General features: G+C 37.2%; 2 protein-coding genes, 1 long non-coding RNA gene and 2 other non-coding genes across 5 annotated transcripts in view; 2 read left to right on the forward strand and 3 right to left on the reverse strand.

The window, feature by feature from the left end:
• The window catches only part of SH3D19 (SH3 domain containing 19), a 214,462-nt gene extending 209,785 nt beyond the window's left edge, over positions 1-4,677 (forward strand). The window contains exon 21 of the mRNA XM_020994097.2: positions 1,033-4,677. Within this exon, the coding sequence (XP_020849756.1) occupies positions 1,033-1,140 (108 nt within the window). The 3' untranslated portion in view covers positions 1,141-4,677. The remainder of the gene's footprint in view (positions 1-1,032) is intronic.
• A 2,078-nt stretch (positions 4,678-6,755) lies between these two features.
• On the reverse strand, positions 6,756-12,251 carry RPS3A (ribosomal protein S3A). Its single transcript, XM_020994103.2, has 6 exons — positions 12,143-12,251; positions 10,903-11,006; positions 10,292-10,479; positions 7,826-8,034; positions 7,127-7,236; positions 6,756-6,917 (listed from the first exon to the last, which is right to left on the reverse strand). Exons 1-6 carry the CDS (start codon positions 12,202-12,204, stop codon positions 6,796-6,798), a joined length of 795 nt encoding a protein of 264 aa, XP_020849762.1. The 5' UTR covers positions 12,205-12,251; the 3' UTR covers positions 6,756-6,795.
• Positions 7,314-7,377, reverse strand: LOC144455579 (small nucleolar RNA SNORD73). The gene has a single exon (XR_013484291.1). It is a non-coding gene; the product is annotated as a small nucleolar RNA SNORD73 (small nucleolar RNA).
• On the reverse strand, positions 9,369-9,441 carry LOC144455578 (small nucleolar RNA SNORD73). The gene has a single exon (XR_013484290.1). It is a non-coding gene; the product is annotated as a small nucleolar RNA SNORD73 (small nucleolar RNA).
• Positions 12,252-12,349: 98 nt separating the features above from the next.
• On the forward strand, positions 12,350-17,728 carry LOC110213692 (uncharacterized). Its single transcript, XR_002326081.2, has 3 exons — positions 12,350-12,530; positions 14,114-14,202; positions 17,575-17,728. It is a non-coding gene; the product is annotated as an uncharacterized LOC110213692 (long non-coding RNA).
• Positions 17,729-22,857: the final 5,129 nt, after the last annotated feature.

Consider the following 22,857-nt stretch of genomic DNA (forward strand, 5'->3'; position numbering starts at 1 on the left):
TCGCCTTAGAGTTGGAATCCAAGAAATGTTTAGAAACTATAGAGTAGGAACCAAAAGTATATTATGTAATGTCACTAACCCTCTGTGAGACTTTGGGCAAGTCATTTAATCTCTGTAGGGCATAGCCTCCCTATCTTTTAAGGTAAGACATTCAACTAGATGGTATCTAAGATCTTTAATTTCTATGATTCTAGCTTCAAAAATTCTTCCTTTTGTCTTTTGAAGGCTAAAGTAAAGGAGAATTAGAATAGATAGCAAAATAATGAACATAAAGCCAATCTCTACAACAGGTGGAAATTACAAAGAAAGAGATTTAGGCTTTATGTGAGAAAAAAACCTCTTCATTCTTAGAGCTCCCAAAGGCAAAACGCTTGAGAGGTAGTAGCATGCCCATCACTGGTGTTTTACAAGCAGAAACCGATGTCATGATCATTATAGATGGGATTCGTGTTCAGGTACAAGTTAAACTAGGTGGTCTCTAAGAGCCTTGCAAATTCTGAAAGTCTGTGATTCAATAATGTTGATCTAGGAAAAAAATATTTTAGGGTCTTGTGTGCGAGAGATGGTTTAGAACATGGAAGAATAGAAACTTAAGAGAACTATGATACATGGTGGCAAATGAAAGTACAGAGTCTATAGTTCCTTGGGAGTGAAACTGAAGATTGAAAAATGTTTCTTCTTTTTTTTAATGATGAGAGCTAATACAACAAGAGCCCTTTGAAGGCAAGATTAGTTTTGAGAGGATTTTTATTCGTGGGGAGGAGCATAACAATGAATAAAAGTGGGGAAAAACTGAACAGAACGGAAATACATAAATGCAAGAACTTAAGAAAAGAGAACATCAAAGCAAATGGCATCATTAGATGCCATATCACTGTTGTGTTTTGTCATCAGTTTTTCTAAGTATACTAAGATTATTGTTTTGCATAAAGAAAGGAGAGCTGATTCTTAAGAACTCTCCAGATAGTCCTGTTTTCTATGGTTAGGCTCAACAGAAGCTGGTCACCATTTAAAAACCATCTCTTCCTGCAGGCTGGTGATATAATAACAGAGCTGGAATCTGTAGATGAAGACTGGATGAGTGGAGAACGAGCAGGAAAATCTGGAATTTTCCCCAAAAACTACATTCAGGTTCTATAAGCATCCTAAGGGTGAACCTTGTCTGTGCAATGGAAAGAAGCATGTGACTCAGCCAGCACAAAATATTCCTTGCCTTTGGTATCACTTGAACTATTACTTTGACTATCAAATATATGTTTTTGCACTATTTTTTTTACTGTAAGCAAAACATGTAACATGGTACCCTAGAATTTCCTGAAAGTGGAAAAGTTCTGGGTTTTGTTTTACATTTTCATTCATGATAGACGCATGTACATATTAAACCCACATACTGTGGATGATCTAAAAGAACCCAACCAGAATTAGCAGGATCATTTCTAGTTTCCAGCAGGGAAAAATGACAGAGTGGGAAGGGCTTTCAAGCAAGCCACTGCTTGCATAGTTGGAACGTTAACAGTACAAACAAATTAACTTTGCTTATTAATTTTTTTCCTTTAAAAAGACGTTTATGCTTTCTACATATCTTAACTATCATGATATGTTTGGTAACAAACAACGTTTTTGATATTCAAATGTAATAATATTAGCTTGGGTACATATCCTTTATTTCAAGTGCAAGTCCCTGTTTTATGATGGATAGGCTCATGAAAATCTTCCCAGCACAGAGTATAATAATGCCCTGTAATGGCTCCATTCAAAGTTTGCAGTCTCGAACAGGGACTAAGAGGGAAGAAGGAAAGAATGGTACATTTTAATTCTTGTAACTTTCTTGCCTGGTGAAACCTCCAAACCAGCCTTGAAATATGCCTCACTAAAGCTCCCAACACTTACCTGCCTGCCATAGTTCTTTCTGCCTCCTCAACATACGCTTTACTTTATATTAGGGCTATCACCTACCAGAGTTCCTGCATCTGAGAACGCTCCTGTGACAATTACTGGTATCCAGAGAAAAATTCATTTTCTTCGAATTACCTCAGTAATACATAAGCTGTGGCTGCTTCTATTGCTGCATTATGAATTATATGCAAAAGTCTTAGACTGCAGAGCAACTGTCAAAACAGCAAGCAGATCCCCAAAGCAAATTTCTTCACATAGGTGACATAAATTAGCCCTGTAGTTAATTTCACCCTGGTACTTTTTTGTTTATCTTTTCCCTGCTTAGTCTTTTACAGAGATTAAAATAAGTAAGGCTATTGTCCTGCTAGCAGTCATGATGGATTCCAAACACTTGGTCAAAATGTTTGATTTATAAGACCAAATGAATTATAATTTATGAGCCTGAACCAGGGAAGTTGAAGACAATCTCCCAAACACATTGGCAGAAGAGAAATATGTTTAGAAATATAAAACTTAACATAGTATGTTGGAAATTTGGCTGGAAAAAAATTTATATAAATCTGATGCACTGTGCCAAGTACTTTTCAGCTCTTATTATAGCCTTCCCTCAACCAAAAAAATAAAAAATAAAAATAAAAAATCAGTCAGTCAGTCAATAGTTCATTATGTGCCCAATACTGTCTGTGAAATCTTCAACTTACTAATAGTTTAGAAGTCATTTTTTATGGTTGTTCCTTGTGCTTTGTGGTGGGGACTGTCCAACAGAGTTCTGGTAGGTAGGGTGTTAGGTGTGGGAATGGGAGCTGTGGTGAAGATTTAAAAGACCCAGAGTTAAGCGGCTCTAGGGACTGGATCATCTGCTGGTTGGATTTACCACTTGGTATGTTTTACCAACAAAACCACTTTTGCCTGGAATATCTTTCTTTTTAAGTATTTTTAAATTAAAATTCTCTGTAATTTGTGTGAAAACCCAACTTGGGGGCAAAATCTCTTTTAAAATTTGGGCTTTTAGAAGGGATTAAACAAGAAAATTTAATCTAATTGAAGTAGTAGTAATCTTAGCTGAAAAAAGCATCCTGTAAGTCTCTTTGCTCAAATAACAATTTTTTAAAAATCTATGAATACTTTGAATTTGTAAATAACTTTTTTTTCAAGTTAGTTCACAAAGTTTCCTGGAAAACAATGAAGCTGCCCATATTATCAGATGCCAGATGCAGGGATAGAGCTGCCATACGTTGTCACCCATTCTATCCATGGGAAACCAAAATGTTTTTTGTGGGTACCACTACTATGTGGTGTGGCCTTTTAATTTAAGGCAAAATTCACCTAGGTTCAAGATGATTGCTGTATGATGAAGCCAGTAATGTTCACAGGCTCCAAGTCCATGCTAAAACCACAGATTTTATCAGGCAACTCAAAGATTTGGGAGTAAATTTAGAAGGAAGCCTGCTTCCTGATACAGTGTGTTTCCAATCCATGCCTCCCTTCAGAATTTCTTTTCTTTAATGGGTGAAAAGCAGCTCAGTGAAAAAATGTCTGCAGCCAAGGTTATTAAATATTACATTTAGGGAAATGTTTACAGAGTTGAATTATGTGATGATAAAAAGACTTTTCTGTACAATGCGTGTCATACTGAGCTCTGGTTAAAAAGCTATGTTTTAAAGGGGAGTTTGAGAGATATTAAGATTATTTTACACAGTATGATTTACTTTCTCTTTTGACTTCAAAGTGCACTTTCCCCTCTAAGAATTAGAAGCCACCATAAAAGATATCCCATTTTATATGGCCCAGTGGGACAGGGTCATGCCTATTGTGCCTTTGTCATGACAGGTGAACAGGTCCTTCACTTTAGCTCTGTGGAAGAAAGGCAGTGAGTCTGAAAAATCAGTAGCCAAAAATTATGGCTAAAAAAACCTGAAACCAAACTCCCAAGAGGCACTAAAAGCCAGAGACAGAACAGTGCTATTAATGTCTTAATTGACTTTGACATAAAGCTCTTTCTTAAGTTAAGATGAGCTGATCTTAAGCAAATGTCGCTGAAGAGATCAAGTTTTGAATATGCTCACTTCGGTGAATATTAACACACTTTGTGTCTTCTGTCAAATGAAGAGGTGCCGTATCAATCACATTGCAACAGCATGCTTAATAAAAACTAGTTGTCCAACTAAGTTTGTCAAAACTTCTAAAAAGAAGTCAGAGATGCTAACTCCTATTTTTCCACTTGTATTTATTTGGAAAAAAGGGTTGGGAAATTCGCTAATTCAGTGCAGTATTGCCATCTAGAGATCATTTGGGAGATTGCAACATAATCAGGGCCTTTTAAGCACCCTGAAATTCTCCTTGATGCCAAGTAACAAATAGAATTTATCTATTTTATTGGGTTATTAAGATTGACATTTTCTTTGCAACATTTGTAATCAACCAGAGTTTAACAGAGAACAACTCAAGGACCTTGAATTATCTCATTCAAGTAAGAAAGAAGACAAGTTCCAACTCAGGTCCTTAATCTCATTCTAGACAATTTATATTAGTGTTCGCAGTTACCTAGAAATTCAAATATATACTCTAATGCATTATGATAATATAGACAGGTTCTCCTGAAAGAATTAGGTTATTTGGGTATCTGGAAAAATCAGCCATTTTAAAGACATCTGAAGAAGCCTCACGTAACCACAAAGCATCACAAAAGCAACACAAAAGAATGTGTCTTAACATTTTGTAAATTCATAGTTTAACTCAGGCACTGTGGTATTGGTGTAAATTAAATATGCATGTAGCCAATCACTGTCTGTCTGGATCATACATTCTGAATTTTTTAAGGAATCCTAATTGGGCAGAAAGCATTGCTTGCAGCTATATCTTCAAGTACTGCCCTTTAGGGAGTATTTCTACTGGCATATTATTGAAAGAAATTTCACATTTCAGAATAACATTCCAGTTAAATGTTGAGTTTTAATAAAGAAATTAGCCAGGATTTCCATTCTTCTTTCCCTGAAGGGAAAGAAGCTATGATGAGCCCTTTTGGTAGGAAACTATTAACAAACCTACAAAACTAGCACACTGGATCCATGAAGGAAATGAACCATATTTACCTGTCATTTTTTATTGTACTGATACTGATAAGCTTTCCAACTTATAATTCCTTATGTGATGTTTTATAAAAATCATCCACATACTTAGATTTGCCTATTTACCATCCCACCCATGGCTCATTCCTTAAAAGTGCTATGTACATTAAGTGTTGGAAACCAGTTCCTAGTAATTCTTTTGTAAAAGAGTATTCAGGGCATGAGAAATCTCAGTGAGCCATCTTGTCTCTGGACATTGACTAGTAGGTAAAATGTCCAGTGATCAGGAATTGAGTATATTCTCTTCCTTGCACCAACATTCAACTTCTTTCTATCAAAGTAAAATAATCCATTTCTTACTTATCTTTAGCTTAATGATTAATGATCTTGATTCTGAAAGAAAAAAAGGGAAGAATCTCCCTTTGGGAAGCAATGGCAACAATTTTTGGTAATTTATTGTCTTTGATGACATTATATTAGAGAACCGTATAGCAGTAAGTGGTTAACCAGATCTTGTCTACAAGTTGTGTTCTTTATAACGTATTACCTATCACATAATGTGTTGGTGAAAAATACTAGCATTTATAAAGTGAAGATACTCTTACCTTTACTTTAAGATGAAAAATGGGTGGTTAAGTGCAGGAATAGAATGGGAAGGGCAACATTGCCTTCCACTTTTCTCTAATAGCTTTAAAGATCTTTAATACCAACAATGCTTTTATCATAATTGCTTTACAGGTAATCATTCTCATATAAAAGAAACATTTCCCCATTGTTTGTAATTTGCTAGTTGAGCCTATTTCTATCAGAATTCATGTTTTCTTCTTGATTTTTTAGAATGGATTTTGTTACTATTCATTTTCAAATTTCCAACATTTCCCTGTATTTGTGCCATGCTTACTTTCAAAGTCAGGTGCTTTTTCTCTTCCAGAATTGGTATTTGATAGCCAACACAGAATTATTGAACTCCCAAGTACTAAAAATCCTTAATAGGGTAGTGGGTTAATTCTATCATCTATAATCTTTTTTCCTCAGATCCATAATTACTAAAACTCAAAATCCTGATTGCTCTTAATGTGTTGAAGATTTTAACTTATTTCACCTATGCAGCAGCGTCAGACTCAGAAAGAACCTCACCCCATTTTTAGAAATACACATTGTATTTTTATTTTGTTAAGCATTTCCCAGTAACATTTAAATGTAGTTTGGGCTATGGCAAACCACTCCAGTATCTTTGCCAAGAAAACCCCATAAGAAGTCATGAAAAGCCAGAAACAAACAAAAAATGGAAGAACAAAACGTTAATGTTTCTCTAGATGTCTGCCTCTTTTCTGTTGCAAAAATCAAAGAAATCTGCTCCCTATCAAAGGTGAGAAAAAAGGCTACCAAAGATTGAGGCATTAGGTTTTAAATGAACAAAACAGACTGCCAGTACTGTGTCCTATCCAAAACACAACCAACTTCTTGCCACTAGGGTTATAAGGATTAAACAGATTTGGAAACAAGCTGACAACTAAGCTTATGTCTTTGCTCAAACCTATAGCATTTTATATTTTTGTACCTACTTCATTTATAAAATGAGATTAGTCTGTCCCAAACCTGCCATTCCTGCTGAACCCAAGCAAGGTCATATCTTGCATGACAATCCCAATGGTTTTATAACAAATTTATTTACAGAGCAATCATACAATTTCACTGGATGATATCAAGCCATTTACGAGAAACCTTTCCAAGCAGCAAATATTACTGCCACTTTGATTTATAAACCTTTATAAAAAAAACCCCAAACCATCACAATAATAAGTTTTTATTTTTCAATCTTTAAAAGTTCTTAGACAGATTCTTGAACTGGTGGTTCATAGCCATCAGCCCTTTCTACTTTTGTGCCTGTTTCATCTCCTGAAGGTTTTCCAGAGCCACCACCTTCACCATGCAGTTCCATTAGCTTTCCCACTAAAAAGAAAAATAAAAGCACATCAACTATTAGGAACAGATGATTTATTTTCAGAACCAAACAGGTATGGAGAGCAATCAAGAATCTCAGGTCCAGATTTGGGAATGTCAGCAAATGAATATAAGCACGGAACATCATTTGGGACCATCATTCATTCCCTACGTCTTAATATTGCAATTAAGAAATTCACTACTTCAGTTCTACTTACATTCAAATTTGGGCTTCTTGAGCATCTTGACTTTTCGGACAAATACATCATGGAGAGGGTAAATGGACTGGCAAGCCTTTTCTATGTCTTTTCCAATGCTGTCTGGAATTCTAAAAAGAAATCCTAACATTAAAGTCCATTTCACTAATGATTTAGAAACATTTCTAAAATCTCCATGCTGCATGAGAATATCAGAACAGTGTATTATCATTAGATATCAATTGGGACCGAAACCCTTTTCATCATTTATTCCCATGAGAAGCAGCAGTCTAAAGTCTTAATCTTTTATGGAAGCTTGCACAAAGATAGAGACAAGAACCATACATGCCAAGAAAGCTAGATTGTGATCTTTTTTTATTAGAGAAAATAGATACAAGTTCTACAAAGCAACAAAAAAAAAGATGAAAAGAAACAGTTGTATGCTCTTTTAAACCCTGCCAATTGATTTAGAACACAGGGAAGAAAAGGCAGTTCCCGCTCCACAATGAATGTTTAATGAGGTTAAAAGTATCCATTTAAGAGCAAAAGAAACAACATGGATTGTTAACTGGTTAGTGTCTAGAGAACTGAAGAAAAAAAACAACAAAAAGCTTTTGACTGATTATTTTCTTGAGTAAATTATGCATTTTATACTTTCACTCCAGTGCTCATGAGGCTCAAATTAACTATTTCTATGAAGGCAAAAACCTGGATACTTACAGTTTATTGACAACTTCTTTCAAGTCATTTGTCTGCACCTCTCGGGTCATGATTTCCATCATTTTCTTACGAATTTGACGGACCTGTTGGTGCTGGGCATAAGAGGTCTTACGGATCTGGTTGTTGCGCTTTTTGGTAAAACCAACACAAAAGAGGCGGAGCAAGTAACCATCGGTAGTTTTGACGTCAACGTGGGCTTCGATCATGGTCTAGACAATTCGAAGATATTTTCATTTCAATGGCAGGAAAAGCGATCATTTTAATCACTTCCTATTTACAAAATTCTAAAACCTCCAACATCAAGTTGAGACATGATACCGCTCTTTAAATCACTCCACATTTCATTTTAAGAACAATATCTGAGCTATCCAAAGCTCTCTAGATATAAATTTTGGGTAGCCAACTTTCCTGTATAGCTAGAAGACAAAACCTGAACAACTTTTTTGGATGGGAATTTGTATAATTTTCCCATTTTCTTAAAAAGCAGAGTGAACTGAAATTTAACCTTTACTGATAATTCATGGTTATAATGAATATAATAATAAAACTATGATCTCAGAAACTAGGAATCTATATAGAATTCTATTTGTACCTATGCTAAATATTATTGGGATGAGTTCTTGTCTATCTTTTGCCCATGCTGGACACCTTCAAAGAACTTTGAAGCTACACTTCTTATAACTGTGAATAAAACAATCTGAATCTGCAAAAAGAGGGGGGAGATCCAAAAAAAAAGACACAAGAATGCATCAATCAGTCGTCACTTGTATGTATAGATAGATAGATAGATAGATAGATAGATAGATAGATAGATAGATAGATAGATAGATAGATAGATAGATTTTATGGCTTCTCTTTTAGTTGCCCAGGTACCTCTTTCTTTCTTTTTGGCTAGGCAATGGGGTTACGTGATTTGTCCAGGGTTACACAGCTAGTAAATGCTATGTGTTTGAGGCCAAATTTGAACTCGGGTCCTCTAGACTCCAGGGCCAGTGTTTTATCCATTGTGCCACCTAGCTGGTGTCCCCGTCTCAGGTACCTTTTAAAAATGTATTTCCTAATGTTCTCTGGAGTTCCAATATATCAAGTGTGATTATAATGATTATTTTCCATTTTTATCACTACTTAAAAACTCACTATCCTCTCTCAAATTCAATTATCCTTTAAAAACTGGAACATGTTAAATTTGGCAATTAAATGAAAACAGGATCTCTTTCTGTTCTAAGTAGGCTTTTTAAGATTCTCAGTCCATTAAGCTTTTATCACTATTAAATCCAAGCTAAAAAGCTTTTTTAACAGTGAGAGAAATTCTGGAAAATACGAATAACTAAGAGAAATTCTGGAAAATACGAATAACTAACTAGTATGAAGTTATTTTCAAACACATTATACCATAATGAAAATTAATTACGTTGAAAGTGAAGGCGAAAATTGAATGTACAATCCCCTTTTAGGATCTGCAAGATAAATTCTCTACCAAACATGCAATCACTAAAAGAAAAAAGCCTGAAACTTCCCAGAAAACTTATCTACTTTAAAGGAGAATGTCAGAAAAAATGCAACGGTATAATCACTACACATCATTTGGGCCCGAAACATTTTTGTCATCATTCATTCCCCACAGCCATCATTTAAAAAATCTTGATATGTTAGTGCTTCTTCCTGACATGCATAAGGTAAAAGATTTGAGTAAATGGTCCAAAACTACCTTTATATCTAGATTGCTACTTAGAGAAACACCAGAATACCACCGCATACTCCTATAAGTCTTTAGTTTCATATCTCATCAGATGCAACAACTCTATTAGCATTCCCATTCGATTAAAGAGTAAACAGGCTCAGAGGTTTTGCCAATGGTCCCAAGACTAAGCAGCAGAGAACTGAGATGAAGCCTCAAGTCTTCTGATTCCAATGCCATTTATATTACACTATGTCTCCTTCCTAGTATTACCTGTGATACTAACAAATAAATACTAGTCTTTATTTAAGGGCCAGTTAGGAAAATAACTTGTTTATCCTAGAAACTAAAATGCCTATGTTATTAAACAAACTATGGTTCTACAGGATATCCTCTATACTAAATAAGTTTCTATCAATGATCTCTTTAACCACACTGGCCAACACCCACCACACACAAAAAGTTGGTCCAGATCCCAGCTCTAGATGTTTTACACACACTGCCTACACACATTTAATTGAAAAAAAGAACTTAGGGGCAACTAGGTGGCGCAGTGGATAGAGCACTGGCCCTGAAGTCAGAGGGACCTCAGTTCAAATCCAGACTCAGACTAAACACTTGACACTTACTAGCTGTGTGACCCTGGGCAAGTCACTTAACCCCAACTGCCTTAAAGAAAACCAAACACTTAACTGTCCTAAGTGACCTGCCCCTATAATCTTTCATTGTGAACTAAAGTGCTGCAAGGAATGCTGTAACGATCTAGTCATGCAGAATACAATGCTTACCTGCCACTTTTTGACCATGGAGCACATCTTGTCCCTGGTAAGGTCCATTCCATGGAAATTAGTCAAACAATTTTTACCCTGAACATCTTCAGTAATTAACTTGAATTTACGAAAAGCAACCTCATCATTCTGCAGATCAGCAAGACTCACTTCAAAAACTCGACCCTTGAGACCATCAGAGGCAATTTCTATAAAACAAAATCAGGTTTCTTATTGCTATTAGGAGCTAAAACAGCAACATCAAACCTTCACAAAAAAGAGCTGTCATAAAGTTAACATTAAAGTTAGCATCATTCAGGCAATAAGGTAAAAACAATTTAAAAACCCTAGAACAGTTAATGAAGCATCTGGGGCACTAATCCACTTCAGAGTTATTGTGAAGAAAGCATTGTATTAACCTCAATAGGGTTTATGATTATTACATGTCTTCAGCTGTATTCAACGGCATTAAAAGATCTTGCTACTCTTATCATAGCTATCAATTGTTTTCCCCAAACTTTACTCCTGACATCACCACCTCGATTCCATCACTTCTCAGTAACCAGCATCCAGTGGGAAAAATGGTTTGCAATATGAACTATTCCAAGCCACACACACAACCAGATATTTACTTGTTCCTTGGGTCCTTGTAACCAGTGTCTTGCCAATATTTCGAATGTTGAACATAGCTGGTGCTTTTACATCATACCAATCCTTCTTTGAAAATGGATCAACCCTTAATGAATAGGGGGGGAAAAAAACAGAAGTTAGCTACTTGTTATTTGTACTGGTATACTAGAAAGAAAACTGGTCTTAAAAAGATTCTGATCTAGGCCCTCATACAAAATGAGACCACTGGAAATTTACTTTTCAGTGCCCTGGCCAACAGTGAGAAAAGCTGCAACAGCAGAGTTCTCACACGGAGTTATACACTAAGGAAATTCATAAACATGGCCACTGAGCACTCAATCAAGGTGTGCCATAACAAAACTTGAACAGATTAGTCTTCTTAGGCAGTTACATAACATAGCTGATAAGAGTACTAGACTGGGGGGTTCAATTCAGGCCTCTGACCCTTAACAAATGCAGCAAATTCACTTAGGGCCTCAGTTTCCTCATCTTTCAAAATTTGGGTGATCACAATAGCACCTACCCGCCCCCCAAAGTTGTTGTGAGGATCAACTTGGAAAATATTTGTTAAGCGCTTTGCAAACTTTAAAGGGCTAGAAGAATGCTTTCTATTACTTAGGAGATCACCGTGACATATAGGGTTTTTAACTAGCAACCACCAGGCTGACGTGTGCATAGGCAGGGTAGCCTCAAATAATTATTCTTCACAGGTTTTGCAACTAAAGTACAAATGCAGTTTCAAGCACGATTTCTCCATGGCACAGAATTCAACCTGAACGCACACTTTTCTTCACTGTCTCAGGACATAATTACGAAAGAGAACCACTGAAACAGACGCTTCCCCCCGCCTCTCCCCCGGCCCTGCGGGGCACATAACCAGGCCGGCGTGAGGCTCCGGGGGAATCGAGGCAGTCACCCGGGAAGCGGAAAGAGAAGATCGGCCCCTCGTGGGGTCGGGCCTGGGCGAGACGGTGGAGCCGCAAAGCTGAGGGGACTGGCGTGTGGGCTAGAGGCTCCCCGCTCCGTGCGTACCGGAGCCGGCGACTTTCTCCCCAGCTACCCGGACTCGTGGCTGCGGCCCCCGCCGGCCCCATGCCCTGGCCCTACCCCGGCGCTGGTCGGCCTGGGCCGAGCCCAATCCACCCGTCATCCCGGCCATCCCGCCCGGACCGCGGCTGGTGGCCCATCCGCCCGCCTCGGGGGACCCCCACCGCGGGACCCCCGGCTCCAGCCACCACTTACACTTTCTTCTTGGCTCCTTTTTTGCCGCCTTTGGTGAGGCGCTTGTTCTTGCCCACCGCCATGACCCCGCTCTGAAAGCCAAAAGGCCGAAAACGCAGCTCGCGCGAGACTTTAGGAAGCTGGGGCGGGGCTCCTCTCCGGCGTTTCCTCCGGCGTGCGCGCCACGCGTTTTTTTCCCCCTGACCCAAACCTTCGCGAGATCTGGGAGAGAGTAGACGGTTCCACAAGCGCGGCTTCAGCGCCGCCTGGCGCTCGGAGGCTGCACAAGCCTCAGGGCTGCCGGAAGGAGCCACGGAAACGGAAGTGGTTCCAGAGGTCGTGATGACGCCGACGGGAATGGGAACGCCAGAGTTTGGCACTGAGGCGTGGACAAGGACGCTGTGGAGTTGTGGGTACTTCCGAGGTCGTTTGGTCCAGCCCCCCTCTTTTTATAAATGAGGTTCCAGAGAGGCGGAGAGGTTTTCCAAAAGTCTTGTAGGCAGTTAGGGGCAGAGCTGGAACTCCAACCTGGCTTTGCTGTTGTGGGTTTGCTCCCCCATGCCCCACAACCTCGTAGCCGCTCGCCCGCACTATTGCAAAAGAAACCTCTGGTATCCCTGACTCCAGCCTCCACTCGAATCCAGCCGACAAACAGCCGCCAAATTAAAATGAATAAAGTACGGGTCTTACTGCTCTGCCCAGGAGTCTCCACTGGCTCCCTATTGCCTCTCCAGGACCTCTTAACCTGGGCTGCGTGACCTTGGTTTTTATATGTACTCTTTAACTACTTAAGTGAAACTAGCTTCCTTTGTAATCCTGTGGGGTTTTTTGTTTGTTTGTTTGGCTAGGCAATGGGGCTAAGTGACTTGTCCAGGGTCACACAACTAGTAAGTGTTACGTGTCTGAGGCTGGATTTGAACTGGGGTCCTCCAGAATCCAGGGCAGGTATTCTATCCACTGCGCCACCTATCTGTCCCTTATCCTATGTTTTTTATTTTGTACATTCAAAAATAGGATGAAAAAGGTTAAGAATCCCTACTCTGGCCTTCCTCAGTTTCCCCCCAATCTGTCTATCCAGGTGATTAGACATTCTACCTCATTCATTCAATCCAGTCTGCCTATTTGCTGTTTCTTGTGTAAATATACGGGGATCGTCACATTTAGACTACTAATAGTTCTATTTATAAAGAGCTTTAAGGATTTCAAAATGCTTTATGTACCTTCTCCTTTGATCATCGCAACAGCCCTACATAATGTACATCTATAGATTCATCATCTACATTTTATAAATCAAGAAACAGGCCAAACTTCCTTAAATTGCTTTCAAAGCTAGAAGGTGGGAAAGTAAAGTTGGTTTATTTGTTTTTAAATCAAGACAGCAATTTGTAATTGCTCTAGAGCTGGAAGGGACTCGAGAAGCCATCTAGTCTAACCCTGTCTTTTTACTGGGGCCCAGAAAGTTAAGTAACTTGCCCAAGGTCATATGGCAATCCCCAAGGCAAGATTGGAACCCAGGGCTACGGACCCAGGCATCATGGTCTTTATGTTATGTGCTTTCTTCACAACACAGCTCAGTTACACTTGCTTCAAGCCTTTCTTGAGTCACCTGCCCTCACCCCCTCCTGATTCTTAGTGCCTTGGCTTCTGGAATGACTTTGTAATCGCTCATATGTACTTTGCATACTTCTCTGTGTATATGTTTCTTCGTATGGAATATAATTCCCAGCATAGTGTTGTTAGGTGCTCAAAAAAATGCTTGATGACTTGAATCTGGGAAAGGAGAAGAAAAATTATAATGGGTGAAAAAATTAACACTGAAGTAAAAGTCACCTGTTTCACTACTGGCCAACACTAACCCTGAATAGAATATTAGTGTTACCTTTCTCAGATAACACTTGCATTTTAACAAGGGCCCTCTGACAGCAGCGAAGTACCTCCAACCTCTAGAATTTCAGACAGCAGTGATGTAGCTAATAAGGTATCTATTTTTAGGTATGGAAGAGGATTGACTTTAGAAGCCTGTTTTGCTTACCTTCAGACAAACTCCTGATGAAAACAATTCTGTTTATGCAGTTCTAATGGTAAGCAACTTCAGAACATACTTGAAGGCTATGCCCAGTTGTTTCAAATTAAAAAAAATTAATGATAAGAAATCGTGGGTTTTCAACCCATTTTATTTTAATGGTAGTAGACATTGTGAGCTTCAGATTCAATTTCCTACTTAAAGAAGCAGCAGTTATTTTTCTAGTAGTAAAGCTGAATTGAACTAAGCCACCCACATTTTATTCATAGTAAGAATAGCACACATTTATGAAATATACTTAAGAATGCAATTTGTAATAAAGAAACAGCATCAAATCTAAGGGGAAATTGGCCTCATTAGTATCGTATTCTAATCAACTAAGCTACCCAGACCATAATGATACAATTTTCATATATATGTTTTCTTCCAGTGTAATCTTCAAGTGCTTATAGGATGATCTGGCTTACCTGGATCTTGTGCTAATCTTCCTACAAATTGATTATTCTCTTCATGTTTCTCCCTGTTGTAAACATAAGGCAATACTTTTCATGATCTTCTGTCATATTCTCTAGTATTTTTTAAATGGCAAGAGAAAAACAAATGTTTGATAGTCAAGTGGTTCCTAGCCTGTTTTGTTCTTCTTTTTTTGTGATTGCTTTATTTTTTGTAGGACAGGATGATAGTCCCTGAGGTCTCTTCCTTAATCCATTTCCCAATTTTCAGCATCAGTGGCTTATTTCATTTTGTCAGGTTGGATCTATTTTAATTGCATATATTGTTTCATCTTTATCCTTCTAACTTAATGTTAATTTGACTGTGTGAGTATGCAAGTAAATCTGCTGATGTTGAATATGTGAGTATGTATAGAGTATAGTATAGTGAAAAGAGCACTGGAATTAAGATTCAGCATGCCTGGTTTCTGCCACTTTATTACATAGAAGTGAAAACTGAGGCCACAGGTAGTGACTTATTCATTCTCAATCAATAGATGGCTTGAAACAGGACTTGAACCTAGGTCTTCTGACTTGTGTTCTTTTCACTGTCTAAACCTGTTTTCTCTTCAGTAATAATTCTCCTCCTGTTTACCTCATAGAGCTATTGTGAAAAGTAAATGAAATGTGTAGGAAGCACATTTAAAATGAAAGTTCTCCCTGAACATAAAGTATTGTATTCTTTTATGACACTTACTTGTTTAATGATGGAACAACTGCATTGTATACTCCTTGTAAATTTGTTACAGCATAAAATCCTCTTCATTTATCTTTAATTTGTCAGTAAGTGGAATCATAGAATATTAGAGTTGGAAAGAACCTCAGAGATCATCTACTCATCGATAAGATTCTAGAGTTTAGATCTGGAAGGAACCTCAAAGATCATTCAAGTCCCTCATTTTATAGATAAGAAAATAAAGTCCAAAAAGCTTAAATCTTAAATGGGTTAGACAAGATCACATCTCTAGTAAGTGAAAGAGCTAGGACAAGAACCCAGTTAATTAGCTACTATGTGGTATTGTGGTCTCCTTAATCATAATAAACAAATATAATTTACTATTTCATGTAATACCATCACCTATTTGGTTAAATAATTGTCCATAGTAAGACACTTGTTTCACCGATCTAAAATTAGCCAAGTTTAGCAGACCAAGCCCCTTGTACAGTATATCCAATCCAGTCTAATTCAACAAGCATTTATTAAGTGCCTACTGAAAGGCATTGTGGTAGATAGTAGGGATACAAAAAACAAAATGAAGTATCTCAAGGAGATAATATTCTACAATACATAAACAGATAAGCCTATACCACAATAAGTTGAGGAATGGAGATGGAGCAGTAACAGACTAATGGTTCAAAAATGGTATTCTGTAGAAGATGGCACATTCCAAAGCCTGAGAAAAATTATTTTGTTGCTCCAAAATTGCATGGCTTCTTTCATCTGCCAGTTTCATTCTAACTCGTAAGAGAATATTTTCATTCTAAAAGGATAGTGTTTCAAGCTTGGGATATCATAAACCTGATGTTAGCAAAGACTGCCATGTTCTTTGTCTAATTCCTTTTTTTCCCATGAGTGAGAGAGCCACACGGGAGCATTTAATGAGGCCAGGTGCATCTAGTTTACTCATTAAGATACTCAGGCACCTAAAGGATTTGTCAAGGACCATTATTCCCATCCTGCTTTTGTTTTGCACTAAAAGTTTCCTTATGAGGCTTAGATTTAGATCTATGTTTGCTTAGGTAATTTTTTCCTTTTCAATACATGTTTTATTGTTGCTTATTTTTAAATAATACAAGTATCAGTTTTCTAATTATACAGGATGGAAGGCATTGTTCTTAAGTTTTGTTTCAGAGTTTAGATGTTACTAGTAGATAATCTATTAGCATCAGATTTTTTTACATAAAATTTACAATTTTTGAGAAAATAATGCATCTTGAAACATCAATTTTTAAGGGTATATTCCTTAAACTTTGCTAAATGGTAACAATTTAAGTGAAAGTTTAATGGATTTTTACTTATAAGGAAAGTAAGTAGTAGTAAGGGGTTAGAAAGCAAATGGTGAATTTAAGATTCCTGAGTACCAAAAAAAAAAGAAACTAACTTTATGACAGACATTTTCTCTTTAGATACTTAGCTTCTCTCTTTAACTTCCCATATATAAAGTGAGAATGGTAATAGAACAATAGGAGTGTTCAGAGTTCTTCAAGATAAAATTACTATAATATATTCTAGGGCCTATCCTAGATCACCTGCAGGCCTCAGCTTCTGCAGAACTCTGCCCTTATTAAGCCCTCCAGACATATTAAAAGGATGGAAAACTTAATCATCCTCCAAGACGGTATTTCAGAGTTTGAGATTCAAGACAAATAACATGCAAATAACACATTTTATACGAAAATACTTTGAAAAGGATAAAGTATTATGCCAGTGTTAGAAACTATTTTTATTGCCTTTTCCTACTCAACCATTCAGTCTCTTCTGTTGCTTTAGAACAGCTTCTTCTGTTCCTTATGTCTTGCTGCTAAAACTCCTGGAGGTGCGCCTGCCAATCCATGCGTACTGTCTACCTCAGACTCCTGGGGATGGTGTGACTAAGCAGAAAGCAAGATTGATTTTGGAGTTGGGCCAGGAAGCCAAACAAGGAAGTTGACAAATTGGGCTGGTACTACATCTAATCCTGGCAGCAGTGGTATAACTAGGATAGTATAAATGATATAAAAGTTCAACTCAGAAAGGGTTTCATAGGGGCAAAATGAAGAAATGCTAGGATTACCCTCCTAATCCAGAAGCCAGAAGGTATGTTTTTATATTGAAAGGCACCTGCTCCTTGGCTTCCTTACTTCTACATATTCACAATCATACATTTTTTTCTGAGCCAGAATTTTGAGCTTTAAAGGACCTCTTAGAGATCAAGTGATACAATCTCTTCATTTTACAGGTGCAGATACTAAGGCTCAAAGAATTCAAGTGACTTCTCCAAGGTTGCACAACTAGTTAATGGCAGAGCTGAGAATCAGGCTTCCGCATTCAGCTATGAATTTCCAACAGTTCATAGTAATAACATATTTACATTAAATGTTCTTTTGTTTTAAGCTGGCTAGTCAGAAACTTTATGCATCTTTCAGTTTGTTGAGTTGAAGAACTGGGAAGAAATAGGAAGTTTTTAGAGGGCTTGAAGATTCAGGGAAAGAGAAGAAAGGAGGACTGTGGAGAATCTAAGGTGTGCTGATTAAGGATGTAGATATAGTCCAGGCCATCTGAGTGCTCAGAATAAACAAACAGCTAAGAAATTCCTATGGACAGAGTTCTTTTTCACACACAGACAAAATGTAATGTTTCTAGTACCCAAAATTAAATACCCCCATTCTAGAAATCCAATGATCTGAAAAAACAACCTGAGCCTAGGGGCTGAAATAGTTTGGACAGTGCTTGAAAGTATCTAAACAAGGTGACTGTTGATGAGAAGGTAATATGTAACAAAGAGAACTTAAGAAGCTGTATTAATATTTCATTCTTGGGCTACTTAAAATAATGTGCTCTATGCCTGTCTTATAGCACATAATTCTTTCCATGTTGCATAACAATTATTTATGTTTAGGCTCTATCTTCCTGGTATATAATATAAACCCCTTGAGGAAAGGAACCACATCTTAATTATTTCTGTATCAAATACTTTTCTTTATCTGTATAAGACCTCCCACATAATAGTCCTTAGACCCTTACTACTGTGTGACCCTGAGCATTTAAGCTCTCTCAGACTCAGTTTCCTCACCTGTAAAATGCAGAAAATAATACCACCTACTTCACAGGGTTGTTATGAGGATTAAATGAGATAATGTACATAAAACTCTTTGTAAACCTAAATATATAATCATAGCTATTAATATTACTATTAGACAATATATTTTTGTTAAATTGAATGTAAAATGTGTTGTACTCTTCACACTGGTAAAAAAATAAAATAAAATAGGTATGTACTACAATAGGATGCACACAGTGATTTCAGGGGCATAATTTTTTTTTTTAATGAAACCCTTGTCCAACTTTTAAGCTCAATGACAAGACAAAAGCTCAGCTCAACTCTTATAAACCTACAGTAGAATAAGCAGCACTCAAGTTTCTTTGTTTTTGTTGTTGTTAAAAAGAACGTACAAGTGATACAGAATCATTTATTGACTAGAATTAATTTTAACTAAGTGAACAAGTCACTGATGGTCATTCACTACAGCTTTGTTATACAGAACCTTTCTTTGTAAATTTTTTCCTATACACATTTAATGCTGGTGCATTCATTCAGCAAGTATTTATTGAACCCCTGCTACTTGTATGACACCTTAAGAGCCCTTGCTTACTTTCTCTAAGTGTGTGCTCTTTTAGTAAAGCAAGTCTCCAAGTGATTTTTCATCAAAAGTCTCACTTTGTTTGATAACTTTAAAATGTAGCATAGATTGAGTTCCTTCTCTCTCTGGTGAGGTAAAAACCGATTGTTTGCTATTCTTATCTCCTGGTCTTCCTGATTCCCTTCCCAGCCACTCTTAAAATGAGAAGTGGTTTAGATCTCTAATCACACTAAGCATGTAAGTAGGGTGAGCTTTATTTTCCAGATAGAAGCTTTTATTCTGTACCCAAGTATTGGGAGATCTGGACTTCATCCGGCTCTGTCCTTTTTTGAGGTCCATTGACCATCACTGTACAAGGGATGCCAGATACAAATACACCACGGTTTTGTAGAGGGACAACATAAGGTTTCTAGTTCTGTTTTGTTTTCATTTTTCTTCCTAATAATGTCCAGAATTTTGTGGACTTTTTTGGTTGCAGTAATAACATATAGTAGATCCATGTGTTTACAGAATGTTCTGCCATGATTTCCAAAACCCTGTCTTTGATGCCCTGGCAATATAATATGGAGAAAAGAGTCAGAAGACCTGAGTTCAAATTCTTTCTCTGCTACTTGTATGACTTTGAGTAAATCCCTTCGACTCTCTGGGTCTCATTTTCCTCATTTCTAATATGAGGGGAAGACCTCTAAGGTCTTTCTATCTCTAAATATCTAGTCCTATAATCATTCATTTAACAAACTTATTCAGCAACCATTGTGTATGAAAAACTGCTAGGCATTGTGGGGAATCCAAAGATAAGTGCAGTGTGAAACATGCTAGGTGGTGCAGTGGATAGACTTGGAGTCAGGAGGACCTGAGTTCAAATCTGGCCTCAGACACTTGATACTTTTTAGCTGTGGGACCATGCATAAGTCATTTAACCCTAACTGTCTCACTAAAAAGCAACAAAAAAAAATGCATGTAAGTAACTGTAGCACAAGTTACGGCCATATCTGAAAATCAATGTCTAATTTTCATAAATTATAGTCTTAATAATAGTTTTCATAAATTAGTCACTTCCCAAATTCTTTCACTTACCTTACTCATATTGAAGTTCTTTCTTTTTTATCAATGGGATATTTATTAATTTGAAAATGTATATAGCTAAAATGTAAAGCAACTATTATTTACAAAGGAATAATTCTAAAATTTTTCAAGTAAATTCAAGGAAAGCAAAGATACTTCTTTTGCCACTATTATTTGACATAGTTCTACAAATTCTAGCCATCATGATATGACCAAAAAAAAAAAGGCACAAGTACTGGAAAAGATGAGACAAAATCATTCCTATTTGCTGATGACATAACACCTCAGAGAATTAGTAAAGAAATTAATTGAGAGGATAATTTCATTAAGGACAAAGGGCAAAAAATGCCCTCAAATCAACAGTCCTTCTATGTAGCAATAACAAAAATCAAGAGGAAATGGTAGAAAGAAAATTCTTCAAAATACCTCTAAATACATGAAACACCTAGGAGCCGATCTACCAAGACACACTCCAGACTGATAGTAATAAAATTAAAAATACTTTTAACAGAGGTAAAAGACAAAGAACAAGAATACAATATAATACTTAGACCATACAAATATAATGAGCACACCAAATTTAGTGCCTTACTATTAAAATGGACAAAGTAATAATTCATTTGGAGGGACAAAAGGTCCAATAACCCAAGGTAAATAATGGTAATAGGAATGAGAGGGAATAGTACTGCTAAACCCTAAAATATATTATGAAACAGTAAAAATTTTTGATGTCATTTAAAAAATTGGAAAGTAAATTAGCATACCAGGTTATGTATCAGAATACACATACACGCACACACACACGTATATATATCAGAAACAAACTTATTTGTCCCAGTGTTTAATAAACCCAAGAACACATCTTGATTTTGGAAGGATTCCTTATTTGATAAGACTGGTAGGAAAATGAAATCAGTCTGGCAGAAAATGAGCCCAGACCAGCAATTTACACCATATACTACAGTAAGTTCCAAATGGGTATATAACCTAAACACAAATGGATACATCATTTAAAAAAAAAAAGGACTGTAGAAATGGATACTCTTCCTCATTTTGAGTAGGTTGAGGATTCTTATCCAAACAAGAAATAGCTGCAACAATTAAAGAGAAAGTAGACACATAAAATTTAAAAGGTTGGCCTAAGCAACATCTATGTAGCTAGGGTATGAAGGAAATTTGTCAATTGGGCAAAAAAAAAAAAACAGACCCTCAAATATCAGATAAAAATATGATGGGCTTCCCCAGGTGATGCCAGGTTTCCCTACCCTGGAAGTTGTAGTTCTTTAGAATACAACTTCCTTGTGAGTAGTAATTGTTTCATTCTTTGTGGCCACAAAAGGGCATAACCAATACTAATAGATGGAAATTACAGATAAACTGAAAGGAGGAAAAACTTTTCAGTCAAGTGAACAAACATTTTTTTCAGGCTTACCAGGCATTGTAATAGGTACTAGAGATACAAAGAAATGGATAGATAGATAGATAGATAGATAGATAGATAGATAGATAGATATAGATATAGATATAGATATAGATATGTATGTATACATATATATATAGATATATAGATATATATAGATATATATTCTTTCCTCAAATTGTTCAGATTCTTATGGGGTCATGGAGAGACAGCAAGCAAATACCTATATCTGAGCAAGATATATACGGGGTAAATTAAGAGAAGGAAGAGTCTAGCCTTCAGGGAGGACTGGGAAAGGGTTCCTGAGAAAGTGAAGATTTTAGCTGAGACCTGAAGAAAGCCAGGAGGTGGCAGTAGGGAGGGATACATTATAGAGGAGGGACAGCCAGTGAAAATGCAGTCAGGAGATGGAGTATCTTGTGCAAAGAACAGCAAGGAGGTTAGAATGAGTCATAGAATAGAAGAGAGTAAGATTTAAGAAGACTAGAAAGCTAGGAAGGGGCTGGGTTGTGAAGGTCTTTAAAGACCAGAGGATTTTACATTTGATCCTGAAAGCAGTTGGGAGCCATTGGAGTTTACTTATTAGAGGAGTAACACAGTCTGACATGCACTTTAGAAAAATTACTCTGATAACTGAGTGGAGGATGGATTAGATCAGAAAGAGACTTGAAGCAAGGAGGCATACCGGAATGTTATTACAATAATTGGGGAATAAAATGATGAGGATCTGTGCTAGGGTGGTGACAGTGTCCGAGGAGAGGAAGAGGGAGTACATACGAGATGTCAGAGATATTAAGAAGTGAAATGACTAGACTTGGCAACCAGCCTTATGGAGGGTAAGAGAGTCAGGAGTTCAGGATGACCAGTAAGTTGTGAGGCTGGGTGACCAAGGCCGTACTGGTGCCCTTAACCATAATAGGCAAATTTGGAAGAGGGGCATATGTGGGTGGAGAGACGAGTTCAGTCTGGAACATGTTGAGTTAAAACATATCTATAGAATGGCTTTACAAGGAAAGGTCCATAGCTGGCTATGAATGGCAAAGAGAAAATGAGAACAGAATGTTGGTATCTTTTTTTTTCTAGCACTTAATATATTGCCTAGCATATAGCAGGCACTTATTAAATGATTGCTAACTTGACCATGGAGCTAGTTTGGCACTTAACCTGGGTTAAGTGAAGCTGATTGGTCCATTTCCCAACTTCTCTTCCCCCATCCCCAACTCTCATTGCATATCCTTGCTGTGTTAGAGCAAAGTAAACTTTCTGTTAGCTGCTCAATGATTTTCTAGTACCTCATTTCATCCCAACATTGAATCTGAACTGCAAGTGCTGTCTGTAGGGCGAGCCATGTTGATCATCCCCAGCAGCCATGACCAAGAAGAAGAGAGGAGGCATT

This window comes from Phascolarctos cinereus, unplaced genomic scaffold (assembly GCF_003287225.1).
Source record: "Phascolarctos cinereus isolate Bilbo 61053 unplaced genomic scaffold, phaCin_HiC Scaffold_9;HRSCAF=440, whole genome shotgun sequence".
Lineage (NCBI taxonomy): Eukaryota > Metazoa > Chordata > Mammalia > Diprotodontia > Phascolarctidae > Phascolarctos > Phascolarctos cinereus.

Excerpts from the sequence above, each read along its gene's own strand:
- RPS3A (XM_020994103.2), bottom strand. The coding sequence starts at position 12,204 with ATGGCGGTGGGCAAGAACAAGCGCCTCACCAAAGGCGGCAAAAAAGGA. Across the intron at positions 7,237-7,825 it reads AAAGAAGTTGTCAATAAACT|AATTCCAGACAGCATTGGAA; the intron begins GTAAGTATCCAG and ends ATTTCTTTTTAG. Across the intron at positions 6,918-7,126 it reads CAAGAAGCCCAAATTTGAAT|TGGGAAAGCTAATGGAACTG; the intron begins GTAAGTAGAACT and ends TTTTCTTTTTAG.